Source organism: Eutrigla gurnardus (assembly GCF_963514095.1).
Source record: "Eutrigla gurnardus genome assembly, chromosome: 3".
In the NCBI taxonomy this organism is placed as follows: Eukaryota; Metazoa; Chordata; class Actinopteri; order Perciformes; family Triglidae; genus Eutrigla; species Eutrigla gurnardus.
In genome coordinates, this window is record NC_139917.1 from 27,675,044 (window position 1) to 27,689,943 (window position 14,900).

General features: G+C 48.3%; 1 protein-coding gene across 1 annotated transcript in view; it reads left to right on the top strand.

Moving 5' to 3' along the window:
- fhdc1 (FH2 domain containing 1) overlaps positions 1-4,645 on the top strand; it is a 14,910-nt gene extending 10,265 nt beyond the window's left edge. The window contains 4 exon segments of the mRNA XM_084006593.1: positions 270-340; positions 745-862; positions 950-1,114; positions 1,753-4,645. Of these exon segments, the coding sequence (XP_083862719.1) occupies positions 270-340; positions 745-862; positions 950-1,114; positions 1,753-3,879 (2,481 nt within the window). The 3' untranslated portion in view covers positions 3,880-4,645.
- The last annotated feature ends 10,255 nt before the right edge of the window (positions 4,646-14,900 follow it).

Consider the following 14,900-nt stretch of genomic DNA (forward strand, 5'->3'; position numbering starts at 1 on the left):
TTTAAGTAATGTGCTCTACTATAGGAGTAATATCATGTAAGTCTATGATAACTAGATTGATATTTCATATTGTAAAAGCAGCTAAATCACACAAAACAAATGAGAGTGAGACGCATAATAGACGGTAGCGGCACTACCTTCACCCTGCGACGACGCTTCTTCTTCATCATCATCATGTGACGTCTCTCTCTCTCTCTCTCTCTCTCTCTCTATCTCTATCTCTCTCTCTCTCTCTCTCTCTCTCTCTCTCTCTCTCTCTCTCCATGCAGGAGGCAAAGAAAAAGGACGAGAAGCTGCTCAAGTTTCCAGAGAAGCTTCAGGACGTCCAGAGTGCAGCCAGGTGAGCGGTTGGAAATGTAATGATAGGCAAGGCCGTTTTATTTGTATCTCCTTTCAACAACAAGGTCATTCAAAGTGCTTTACATAAAACATTACAAGCATTGGAGGGGAACAAGCAAATACAATAAAAATACAAGATGAAAACAAGAGTATAGGCGATTCATGAATGTATTGTTGACTGAAAGGCAGCGGAAAACAGACAAGTCTGTTAGATTTGCAGCAGACCTGCAGCTTTCTTGACTGTGAGGTTGAGAATATTTCCCGCCAAACAACACACTTAAATTGGTTTGATGCATTGTTGAAAAACTGGGCTTACCTTGCAGTACTGCTGGTCCTGCATCACATTTCACGCTCGCCGCGTTACGATCTGATCTGAATTCTCTCTGCTGTGATGTTTTCACGTAGAATCTCCGTGGAGAACGTCGAGGTGGAGTTTTCCTCCTTGTATGTTCGGACTAAATCCCTGGAGGAGAAGGTTCAAGGAGACCCGGAGCTGCTGCAGCAGCTGGAGCCCTTCCTGCAGGTGAAGCAGCAGTTACGTGATATTTAATGGCATCGCTGATGGTTCATGACACCCATGTTAACGATGAGAATGTGCCCGATGTGTCAGAGTTCAGCTCGGACTCTGCAGGACCTGAAGAGACGCAGGCTGGACCTGCGGAAGGAGGGCAACGCTCTCATCGACTTCTTCTGTGAAGACAAGGACACCTTCAAGCTGGACGAGTGCTTCCGCATCTTTCAGGACTTCTGCCTCAAGTTCAAGAAAGCTGTGAAGGTCAGTGTTGAGTTTACAGCTTTCATAGTTGATGGCGATCAAAACATCGTCTTCGCTGAAAAGAAGAAATCCAAACGTAACAAGACAACAAACTTAACGAAAGAAAAATAAGGAAAAGGGAAATTGTTACCTAAACGTCCATCGCTGTGTACGCAATGTCAACTTTCTTTACTTGAAATTGGGTCACATCCACGTAAAACATGAGACACGGAAGGACTCGCTCATCCAACGTCGAGCTGAAGTCCTTTTCTTATGCAGTTATGGATGATTTTTTCAATGGACCGGTTTGATTTTTCCAAACTGTGCTTTGAAACCAAACCACTGAAGTAGGAAGACGATAATATTTTGCCTTCTTTCAGTCAAACGAAAACCAATTTTCCCACAGCGAACACTTAAATTATCGTTTATACGTGTGATAATGAATATATAATGTAACATATTCTCTAAAATGTCTAATTATTGGGGGGAATTTGATCACATAAATTCGTAACATTTTCCGTTGTTGGACAACAACAGAAATAGGAGAGCACGTTTAGTGAACACGATGAAATGTTCTGTTAATATGAGTGACCTCAGAGGTTAAATGAAGCTTGAAGCTGCTTTAATATTCTAATCTATTTGTCTTCCTCGTTGCCCAGGACAACACGGACCGTGAGCTGAAGGAAGCGGCCCGACAGCGGCGTCTGCGGGAGCTGGAGGAGAAGCGCTCCGCCTGGTCGGACCAGAGCGGCGGATTCGGGCGCAGCAGCAGCGAGAACGACGTGGAGATGCTCACCAAGGAGGGCCTGCTGGACTTCTTCCAGCAGCGCTCCCAGAGTCCTCAGAGCCCGCTGGGGCGCTCGGCCAGCGCCCGCCGCCACCGCCACACCATGACCTCCATCGCGGACAGAGAGCTCCAAGGCTACCTGGAGCTGTTCGGAGGCTCCGGCAACCCGGCCGACTACTCCAAGTTCAACAGCCTGCCTCGGTCGAGCCGCGCCGCTCAGCGCCGGACGGCGCCCTGGATGTCGGCGCAGGACGACAACCGTGAGCTGGGCGGCGACAGACAGGCGACGTCCCCGCACGCCGACACGGAGCCCATCAGCCCGCTGGCCAGGTTCTCCTCCTCCGGGCTGGACGACAACGAGCCGTACAGCAACAACAACTACTCCTCGGGGTCGGAGGGCGGCGCTCCGCCGCGGCCCTTCTGCGTCTTTCAGAGGCCCGGCCACCTTCCCACCCCGCCGCTCAGCAGCCACATGAACGTCAGCGTGGAGAAGCACACGCTGGTCCGAGGCCCTCAAGCCTTCGACCTGCCGAGTCCCAACAATAACAGCAATCCCTTTGTCAACCAGGGGGACGTGGTGGGGACGGAGGTGGAAAAGGAGAGACAGCCGATTAGTCTGGACCTCCTCCTGCATGAGCCCGTTCTAGAAAGAGGAGAGCCCAAGGCAGCCTGGCGAGAGAAAGTAGATCCTCCCCCGCAAGCCGCCGTCTCTCCGGAGAGAGAGAAAGAAGAAGAAGACACGTTTTCATCGACCACGTGTGACACGCCCCTCCCACTAGACACCTCCGCGTCCAATAAGAAGCCCATGTTTTACATACTGGACTGCACAGAGACGGACTGCTCCGTCACCTCCGATTACTCCGAGGTTGAAGTCTCTCCTCTGACGAAGGAGGGGCTTCATTTCATAGCGGCGGACTGCAGGAGGTCCGATCAGGATCAGGATCCGAGCCCCCTCTCCTCTAATTTGGGGTCCATGTCACCCAACGACCAGTCTGTTTCCACCAATGAACTCTCAGCACTGAAATCGGTGGACGCGACCTCCGTGACCCCGTCTGCCACCACGGAGGAGTGGGACACCGAGAGCTGCGACACCGCCGAGGGGAAACAAGGCGGCGAGCAGCGAAGCAGCGGGAAACCGCCGCACACGAAGAGCAAAGCCAAGCGGGCGACGAAGGGAGGAGGAGGAGGAGGAGGGCGCGTCGTGCGGATGCTGACCAGCAACGAGAACCAGGGCATGAGGAAGGTCGTGCCCATCAGCAAGCTCACGAGGACAGGAAGCAGCAAGACCACAGAGAGGCCTTCGGGGCAAGATGGCGGAGAGTCACGCCGGCCTCTTCGTGACCAGAGCACGCCGGCGAGAGGGAGGAGCGAGAAGATCACGAGGCCTCCCCGACACTCCAGTCTGCCTCCGGAGGAGTCCAACGCCCAGAGGAAGGCTTCCATCCACAAGCCGAGCGCCAAGCCGCTGAGGAACATCCTCAAGCCGCCGCCCGAGGAGAAGATGTGCCGCTCCACCATGCGGGCGCTGGCTCAGGCCGCCGCCGCCGCCGCTGCCACCGCCGTTCCCGGCGGAGCGTCCTCCGAGAACAGCAGCTGTCACACGGTCAGCACCAAGACCGCCTTCGACGTCCCCGGGTTCGCCCGCAACACCGTGGCGTCCACCTCCAGGACCAAGAAGGAGCTTGCGCCGCCGTCCGTCCCCTCCACGCCGTCACGCAGCCCCTCGCTTCTGGCTCGGCAAACCCCGGTGAAGCAGAACAGGCTGACGAGCGCGTCGCCCGCCGGTGAGGAGCGACGTCAAGGGACGAGCCTGCGACGGGTGCAAAGCGTGAAGGCGAGCAGTCGCGGTGCCTACCGCAGCGAGACGCCACCGCCGCTGCTGCCACCGCCGCTGCCGCCACGTGACGACGTGCGTAAGACGAGCAGCTTCTCTGAGAAGTCGCTGCACACGAGAGACGCGGCGACGGCCGGCAGAGGAGCTAAACCCACCTGGAAATGATACAGTTAATCCTTCTCAACTCATCATCGTGACAGGAAACACGTCTCAAAGCAGCGGCTGATCCTGTATCAGCTTTAAGAACAAGAAGCAGTGAACGTGTTTTCACAACGTCCCCCTTTTTTATTTTAGAGTTAGCTAAACTGACAAATGGCGAACTGGAGCCTGTTTGCCTGCTGAGCCGTCCCTTTGCTGTATGTTGAACGACTGACGATGACGATGCTGCTCCTCAGCTCCCACAGTGTCCGTGTCATTCAGGGTTACAGGATGTTGTACCTGATCTTGCTGCTGTTTAGTTGTCTCCGGTTTCCCTCCTCGCCTCCTGCTGCTTGATCCCTCAGAGACTTCTCCGTGGCCTTTGACCCAGCAGAGAACGTAGAAGAAGTTAATTTGGCTCTGCATGATGAAGATGTAGATCTCATCCATCCGGTTTAAAACTGCAACGTCACTTTTTATACAAATATATCAACGTTACTGCAATATATAAAGTCACAGATTAAGACTGTGGTACTCGTCGTACCTCGTGTATGTGTGTGTGTGTGTGTGTGTAGTTTGTAAAAAGTGTTAGAACTCCTCCATGTTCTCTTGGAGTCGACGTAGGAAGTGATTCCTGGATAGGCTAACATCACCGACACCAACGTGTGATTATCTGACGGCCTTCATTTTTTCCGCCGTGAATGTAGTCGAGGTTCATGATGTCATCATTCAGGAGTTCACCCTCTCATCACCTCGCTGGAGTCACAGAGCGACGCGTCCGTGATGCTGGAACCCACTAAACTGCTGCTGCTGCTGAGGATCACATGAAATGACCCACGCTGCAGCTTTATTTCCCAGAAATGACGTCATCGCCCTCATTCAAGTCCAGTTATGTATATGCATATTCATGTTATATTATGAAATAATTGCGATAAACAATATTATTGCCATTTTAAAACAATGGTACTCTTATAATGATAACGTAATTGCACAATAATGCAACAATAATTTCTGAATTCTTGAAGATATTCAGACATTGGAATTTGAAGGTGAATGCTGCGCTCCGTTGTCTTATAATTAATTCATAATTATAAAACCCTGCTGGTTATTTTGGCATCACGTTGGCTCAAACCTGGGGTCATGTCCAGGTCATACCTGGCATCATAAGGCGATGATGTAATCATATTTGTATTAATGCTTGTTGTGTCATGAAATTGAGCAGGGGCTGATATCATGTCCAGTTACCTGGATAGGAAATAAGTCGTGTTCCAAACGGACTGATGCGTCGCTCCGTGATCCGGTGAACATGTGACACAAACCGGGCTGAATCCTGTTTCACACCACCTGCCTTGCAGACTGCCTCGTCCCTCGATGGCAGCGACGCTCACATGCATCGCCTTAAAGCTGAACGTAGCCGGCCGTCTCCCTGCTTCCAGACACACCGTGTACATAATGTAAAGACATAGTATTTTTCTGACTACCGACATGTTTACATCGCATTCACAGTGAAGAGTGAAGTGAAGGACGTGTGAGAACACGGAGGGTTAACCATCCATGTTCACCTTCAGCGCCGGGTGTCTTCCTGTTCCTGGTCATGCAAATGAAGACAGACAGGCACAGACTGACAGACAGGCACAGAGTGACAGACAGACAGGCCCAGTGTGACAGACAGGCCCAGAGTGACAGACAGGCCCAGTGTGACAGACAGACAGGCCCAGAGTGACAGACAGGCTTCTGTGTGACAGACAGACAGGCCCAGTGTGACAGACAGGCACAGAGTGACAGACAGACAGGCCCAGTGTGACAGACAGGCCAAGTGTGACAGACAGACAGGCTCAGAGTGACAGACAGACAGGCCCAGAGTGAGAGACAGACAGGCCCAGAGTGACAGACAGGCTTCTGTGTGACAGACAGACAGGCCCAGAGTGAGTGACAGACAGACAGGCCCAGTGTGACAGACAGACAGGCCCAGAGTGACAGACACACAGGCCCAGAGTGACAGACAGGCTTCTGTGTGACAGACAGGCTTCTGTGTGACAGACAGGCCCAGAGTGACAGACAGACAGGCCCAGTGTGACAGACAGACAGACAGGCCCAGAGTGACAGACAGACAGGCCCAGTGTGACAGACAGACAGGCCCAGAGTGACAGACAGACAGGCCCAGTGTGACAGACAGGTTGTGACAGACAGACAGGCTGTGACAGACAGACAGGCCCAGTGTGACAGACAGGTTGTGACAGACAGACAGACAGACAGGCTTCTGTGTGACAGACAGACAGGCCCAGAGTGACAGACAGGCTGTGACAGACAGACAGGCCCAGAGTGACAGACATGTTGTGACAGACAGACAGGTTGTGACAGACAGACAGGCTGTGACAGACAGACAGGTTGTGACAGACAGACAGGCTGTGACAGACAGACAGGTTATGACATACAGACAGGCTGTGACAGACAGACAGGCCCTTCAGAACCAACTCAAAGTGTTTATTTTGTTCAGTCTGTGGTTTTTTAAGCACATTAGTTCTTTAATAGTTTATACATTAAAAACATATATTTTCACTGTCAAACGTTGCTCATTGTTTTTCTCCTTATTGACAAATTACTAGATTTACCTTTGAAATCTCTGCTTTAATAAATCTTAGATTTCACCTCGGAAACAGCAGTTAGAGTTTATGTTCCTGAAAAACTCTTTTAAAAGTTATGAACAAAATAATAATAATAATAATTGTTGTGCAGCATTGTTGGAATCAGCTTTTGTTTACGTTTAAATAAAGCTGATTGTACTTGAACCGCCTCTAGACGCCGTTTATACGACACTCTGTTGGCGGCGGTGCTCAAAGCTTTGTGTTTCCCACAATGCACCCTGCTGCCACGTTTTAACTGCCCCCAGCTTTACAATGGCTGCCCTTTACATCCATCCCACTGGCCAACAGCAGCAGAGAGGAATTTGAATACTGGCTCGCCCTCCTCGCCACAACTTCCTCGTTAGGCAACGGTTACCACGGTAACGGTCCAACCAGCAATCAGCATTGCTTTCTAAAGGTGAAAGGTCGACAAACGTTTGTCAGGTTGTTCCGTGTCGCAACAACGTGACTTTCTATCACTTAGAGACATTTTTTAAATCATGTTCTCTGGTATAAATCTATAATCCTTCTATTTATCAAATGATTAAATGTGTTGTTTTGAATTAACCTCAAAGAAGAACTTCTGTACTCTGAACCATCATTCATGTCTGCTGTCGTTTTCAAGCCTGAAGCAAATCCATGTAGGTGCTCCCCCGCTCTGCTCGGCCCCTTACAATCCCAATATGATCAATGTGATCACTCTGATCATCTCTGATCATCTCCGATCAATCGACCAGAGCGCTGGGCTTTGTGACGTTACTCTTCTGCAGTTTGTTTCTGACGATGACGTCTTAAGAAATGACTAAATAAAAATCACATGTTGCTGTGGAAACTGAAAATGGGTTCTTGGTGTTTCTTGATCCTGAACTTCGTCTGGAAGGTTTTATTATTTATATAATGATATAATTAGGGACAAACACACAAAAATAGGTAAAATTAAATAATATAATTAATATTCTAAATGTATTTATGATTTGATTTTTTAAAAAGCTGATTTTGTAGCCTATTTTAAAGAAAAGGAGTTTGTGTGGTCTCACCATTTCACTCTATTATAGTATACTATTTTTATTTATTTTACTAATATTTATTACACATTTTCTACAGATGTTGTGATGTCATCATCGTGAATTCTGTCGTCCACAATGATGACGTAGTGAAAGTTTGAAATGAACGATTCAGTTACTTCCAGTGAAACACTCCCGTTATTATAACGGTGCTAAATAAATAAATTGAAATAAACCTCTCGAGCCTGTGAGCCTCGGCCTGTTAACCACCAGGGGGCAGCAGAGCGTCGATCAGCCAGGACTCTCATTTCATTATAGCCTTTAATGAGCTGCTGCATGCTCCACAATATTGTCATTTTGTTGTTTTGAGATGCAGTTTTTCTTTTAATTTCAAGATTACATTTTCGCATTGTGATGTTTTCTGCTTTTCAAGGTTTGATAAGCCGGGATGAAGGCTGTACATTAGAGGCAGTGAGACGAGCTGTCAGACAGCTTGTGACACCTTTCCTCCAGATCAAAGTTGCCTGGTCATGTGTGAGGGATTATGCTCCTCTCAATCCCTCCTGATCCTGCAGCTCCACCTGAACCCGGAGGAGTCTTTACTTTCTCTGCAGCAGAGACTCATGCTAACATGCTAACATGCTAACATGGATGTGGGTCCTTGTCTGGGATATGTTTCTGTTGTTGAGGGATTAAAGAGCAGCTCCAGGATGTTCTCCTGCTGGACGTCATGAAGCAGACGAGAGGGATCAGACTACAACCTGGACAGGAAGGAGGCCTCAGCAGCAGCAGCAGCAGCATTCCTACACCAGTGAGTCAGAACTCCTTTTAGTGCAAACCTACGACTGCAGCACGTTTTATTTATGGGGGGTTAGAAATAAAACTTCCTCTCTGAATGTTTGTGTATTTGCAGCTGATTTCCTCCGACAACCAAAACATGAAATATGCTCTTCAGGAAAATAAGGCTTTGACCTTTTAACCACTTGTTCTAAATGGTGCACTCTCCGAGGAGTTTGGTTTGCTTTGTGACAGCAGGTCTGTTTGGAGATTTACTGCAGCGTCCCGTCCATGACCTTCCTCCCTGTCACGTCCAATCACTGCGACCTTTAACAAACACCACATCTGCATGAACGTAGGGTTTCAGAAACACATATACTTTTATCAGACAACGTGCTCTCTGTGGAGGACTAAAGACCAAATGTACATTTTTAAATCTCCTTCTGTCTTCAGATCGACATGAACGAGCGATTCGAGACACTGAGCTGAGACGAAAGTGGAGGAAGCACAGACATGGGGTGAGACAGCATATTTAATAAGTCTTCCTGTTTACTTTCCATGATGTTATTAACACACAATGATTGATCTGTTATTCAAGGACTTTTGATGCTGAAGTCACATGATTTACATGCATTCTTTAAAGCCTCTGTATCAGTGCATTCTCTCAGGCAAGGTCTAATTTCATGTAATTCCCTTAATGTGATGCACAAACTGTTCTATTCTATCAGAACAGAAATCCTGCATCAGAGTAAATGATGAGTTACATATTTGCTGTATCTGCTGGTTCACAGTTCATTAAGATAAAACGTTTCACAGCAGCCGTCCTCGACTGTTTCAGTCCAACGATGACGTAATCACCGTTCCCACATCCTTCCAACATGTGTTCAAGCCAAACAGCATGAATGAGACAAAAGGAGTCGCTCAATTATTCAGCAGCCATTCAGGACTCTGTCTGCTAATCCGGCCGCGCTCCACTGGACAGCAGGAGGCAGGCAGCTGTAGCCCCCAGACCACCAGACCACCAGACCACCAGACCACAAAAACCACCAGACCACCAGACCACCAGACCACCAAACCACCAGACCAGACCACCAGACCACCAAACCACCAGACCACCAGACCATCAAACCACCAGACCACCAGACCACCAGACCATCAGACCACCAGACCACCAGACCACCAAACTAGACCACCAGACCACCAGACCACCAAACCACCAGACCACCAAACCACCAAACCACCAGACCACCCGACCACCAGACCACAAGACCACCAGACCACCAGACCACCAGACCACCAGACCACCAAACCACCAGACACCAGACCACCAGACCACCAGACCACAAAAACCACCAGACCACCAGACCACCAGACCACCAAACCACCAGACCAGACCACCAGACCACCAAACCACCAGACCACCAGACCACCAAACCACCAGACCACCAGACCACCAAACCACCAGACCACCAGACTACCAGACCACCAGACCACCAAACCACCAAACTACCAGACCACCAAACCACCAGACCACCAGACCACCAGACCACCAGACCACCCGACCACCAGACCACCAGACCACCAAACCACCAGACCACCAGACTACCAGACCACCAGACCACCAAACCACCAAACCACCAGACCACCAAACCACCAGACCACCAAACCACCAGACCACCAGACCACCAAACCAGACCACCAGACCACCAAACCACCAGACCACCAGACCACCAAACCACCAGACCACAAAAACCACCAGACCACCAGACCACCAGACCACCAGACTACCAGACCACCAGACCACCAGACCACCAGACTACCAGACCACCAGACCACCAGACTACCAGACCACCAGACAACCACCAGACCACCAGACCACCAGACCACCAAACCACCAGACCACCAGACCACAAAAACCACCAGACCACCAGACCACCAGACTACCAAACCACCAGACCACCAAACCACCAGACCACCAGACCACCAAACCACCAGACCACCAGACCACCAGACCACCAAACCACCACACCACCACACCACCAATCCACCAGACCACCAGACCACCAAACCACCAAACCACCAGACCACCAGACCACCAGACCACCAGACCACCAGACGACCAGACCACCAGACCACCAAACCACCAGACCACCAAACCACCAGACCACCAAACCACCAAACCACCAGACCACCAGACCACCAGACCACAAAAACCACCAAACCACCAGACCACCAGACCACCAAACCACCAGACCACCAGACCACCAAACCACAAGACCACCAGACCACCAAACCACCAGACCACCAGACCACCAGACCGCCAGACCACCAGACCACCAGACCACCAGACCACCAAACCACCAGACCACCAAACCACAAGACCACCAGACCACCAAACCACCAGACCACAAAAACCACCAGACCACCAGACCACCAGGTCACCAGACCACCAGACCACCAGACCACCAGACCACCAGACCACCAAACCACCAGACCACCAGACCACCAAACCAGGGTCCTAATGTGGTCTGGATGCCCTGCTCCCAGGAGGGTTACAGGATGTTTCTAACCTCTTTGATGCTGTGCTTTAATTGAAATCCCTTGAAGCAAAAACACACCATTGATTTGTTTTTGCCGTTCAGAATCAGAGCAGAAATACTGTGCTTTCACGGATTGATCCGTTGATATTGATACACAAACTGCTGTTACGGATCTTAACTGTTTGTGTGACTTTGAGTTTGAGTTTTAGAGCAGTTACGTTTATGTCGGCAGTATTTCTTTTTTTAAAAAAACAGAGGTGGGACGCTGAAACAAACCGAAATCTTTGCACGGATCCTGTGTCTGTGCACAGCATGCTAAGCAGATGCCCTTTGACGGTGTAACACACACACACACACACACACACACACACACACACACACACACACACACACACACAAAATAGTGGTGAGGCCTTCAGATGCATCCCTCCCTCCCCCCAACACACCCAGACAATCAAACCTCATAATACGTAATGGAAAAGGAATGCAAACAACTTGTTTCTTTCCTTCTTTTCTCTCTCTTTTTTTTTTTAACCTGAAAGGAGCCTTTCATGGGCTGCTGCATAACGTACGGTTGCCGTGGCAACATCCTCCCTCATAACAAGGGAGGGGCTTGGCTGGAAGCCACCGTTACTATACTGGTGCTGGGACGTCCCGTCAGGAGGAGAGCGGCGGTGCTTCAAGTCCTTACATGTCATTAACAAGTGTTTTAGTCGTTTTTACATATTTGTTGATAATAGATTTGTGGGCGACGAAAGATTTAGCCTCATTTTTTTGGCATTTTTTAGCTGTCGCCATTTTTGAATTTGTGACCATATTAGGACTGTGGAGGAGCGACGGGTGGATCCAAATCAAAAATGAGTGGCAGAGCGATTTGAATAATTTCTGGTAAAATGTAAGTGTTGAGGTCATCTTAGTATAATTGCATTGGTGAGACCATGAACTCATGTTTTCAGTGTTTACTGAGGAGTCGCCCCCTGATGGCCAGAAATTTAAAAACTCCAGGGTTTGTAAAAGTAGTAGATATATTCAATATCAGCAGTACAATCCTGTATTTTCTTGAGAACATGACACATGACTTTAAACAGCTCCTATAACTCCTGGCGGTAATAATTCATGCCTAAAGGTTATTTTTGATCACGTGGATGTAATATTGATGAGGGTTTCCTCGGATTGGATTCGCTCTAACTGCATCCGGTTGCCTTTCCCTTTTTACTGTCGGCTGATCGGATCCCTTTAATGAGCGGGTGGAAGTGAGGCGGCTGCAGTGTGCATGCGGAGCGGCAGACAGACAGGCCGGGCAGCGACAGACAGCAGCAGGAAACTTGGTGGGAAAAGTGCGTCCAGGATCAGCGGCTCTCCTCCGACTGACGTCATCGTTGTCTTCAGACGTCATCGTGGTCTTCACGCCGGCGGACCGAGTCACGTCCAGGTGAGCGGACTTTCGGGAGTGAGCCGTTTCAAACGCGGGATTCAATGAACATGAATGATGCATGCGTCGCGCAAAGTGCGCCACTTCCTGTGTTGATGCGCTGATTTACGAGTTCAATCATCCACTTACAGCAACAGCTGGCCTTCCCCCCCACTCACAGTCTGCAGGCTCCTGTGTGGCTCTTAAATCTGTCAAAACCTCAATGGACTTCTGGACCTGAGAGGAAGGAAACGTGAGCTCGTGCATCACATGGTAGTTTTGTGTCAGGTGACTTTGTGTTTTATTTATAAGGTTTATTGTCAGAATATAAGAAGACTTTTGGGTTTATGTGTGCAAATAAGGTGGAAGTAGCTGGAAGTGTTGAGTTCTTTGTGATTTATTGTGTTGCTTGTAGTTGGATTTCTAAGTAAATACAGTTTGATTTGATTCTCAAGTTGAAGCTCTGATGAAGGTGAAATAATATCTGCTGAATTTCATCTTCATGGATAATCATTTTTTCTGGATTGATTAGTCTAAATATCTGCAATTAAAAGGGACAGTCTGTTTTATTTGGGAACAATAAAGAAACATTGGTGCTTTTATTGTTAGTCTGGAGTTTATTGTTAATGATCAGCAGGGAATTAAATATTCTCATTCTGGTTTTTGCTCCATAGTTAAATATCATCTAGAATGAGAAACTATTCTATTCCTTTTAACTGTCTGCTTGAACCGGGAGACCTCTGGTTCCCAACAGTGAAGCTAGATGAAGTGACTTAAGCTTGCATTCTCTCTGCTGGCCACCAGGGGGCGACTCCTCTCTGGTTGTATAGAAGTCTATGAGAAAATGGTCCTACTTCTACTCTGCTGGCCACCAGGGGGCGACTCCTCTCTGGTTGTATAGAAGTCTATGAGAAAATGGTCCTACTTCTCTCTGCTGGCCACCAGGGGGCGACTCCTCTGGTTGTATAGAAGTCTATGAGAAAATGGTCCTACTTCTCTCTGCTGGCCACCAGGGGGCGACTCCTCTCTGGTTGTATAGAAGTCTATGAGAAAATGGTCCTACTTCTCTCTGCTGGCCACCAGGGGGCGACTCCTCTCTGGTTGTATAGAAGTCTATGAGAAAATGGTCCTACTTCTCTCTGCTGGCCACCAGGGGGCGACTCCTCTCTGCTTGTATAGAAGTCTATGAGAAAATGGTCCTACTTCTCTCTTGATGTATTATCTCAGTAAACATTGTAAACATGAGTTTATGGTCTCAATCTCTAGTTTCAAGTCTTCTTCAATCCAGCATGATGTTCATTTAGTACATGATGGTCCATTTAGAGTGAAATAGGCCAACTTCTTATATACAGTCTATGATTATTATTATTATTTTAATTTTGAAGGTGCTTAAAAGGAAAATGGAAGCATTTCCATGTGTGCGCGTCGCCTCCGTTTCTGATCCCTGGTTTCCGACGCCGGCTGTGTTTTCAGTCATTGTGACATGAGGAGGTGCTCTAAGTGTTTCTGGGAACAGGAAGTAGAGCGTGATCCAGTAAAGGCTCTCCCACCACTGCAGTCCACCATGCTGCAGCTGCAGCGCTGCAACAGAGAGAGAGAGAGAGAGAGAGATGAATGCATGTCACAATGCATGACGTTGCACACATGAAGGCTGCTCAGTGACGTGTTTTGACAGTAATATCACTCTGATTGTACATACAGTGTGTATAAAATATACATGATGATATTTAGATTATATAACATCACCACTGACTGCAGTCTGCTTGCAGCTAAATCAAGACTTCTCTGACACATTGCCAACAAATACTACACTAAATAACTACATAAAAAAATACTATTAAAGCCGTAATGAAGGTAAGATTAGTGCTGCTGTTAAATCTCACCGACAGAAATTAATTTGGAGCAAAGAGTACTGGAAGCTGGCATCGAACACTTCCTCAGATTCTCTTCTTTATGTCTGAATTTTCTGTTTGAAATGATAATTTTTGGGGTGTTTAACTGTCTTAATCTTAAATAAATGAAGCTCTTGGGATAAATCTAGTAAATCAAAAAGATTTGAGATCAGGAAAAACAACAAAATGCATGTCAGCGTTAGTGTTGAAATATTATATTGTATCGCTGCTCTATTAGATGTATTATGTTTGTAACGTTTCCACGACGACGGCGGTGAGCGTTGGATCCCCTGATAGACAGACATGTGTTTGGTGCTGCTATCGATGTGTTCATCTCACACAGTGACTGAAGGCCCTGCAGGCTTCGGTGACCTTTAACCTCCCGGGATCAATGGGCCAGTTCAGTGACTGATAGCAGCTCTGAGCGTCTGCCTGTGAGTGTGGTTGTGTTTTCAGGTGGCACTGACTGCCAATCAGATAATTACTGCGATCACCTGTGTGCAACCTGACCTGATCTGTCTGAGTGCCAAGATGGAAGTATTAAACTGGGGTAACAACTCCTCAAGTTGACAGCTCTATGAAGGCAAAGGTCTTCCATGATCCAATGTGTTACGTTAGAACAGGACGGGGAGCCTGCAGCCGTGACAACAGCAGCTCGGTGACGTTGTATACTTCTGAAGTAACGGCGGCTAACGAGCTCCGATGGCGACGCAAACATGCTGAGATTAAAGCAGCTATGATGCAAAAGATTTGGTCATAAACCAACGTTGATTTGACGATGGAGCTCGATGGGAAGAGTT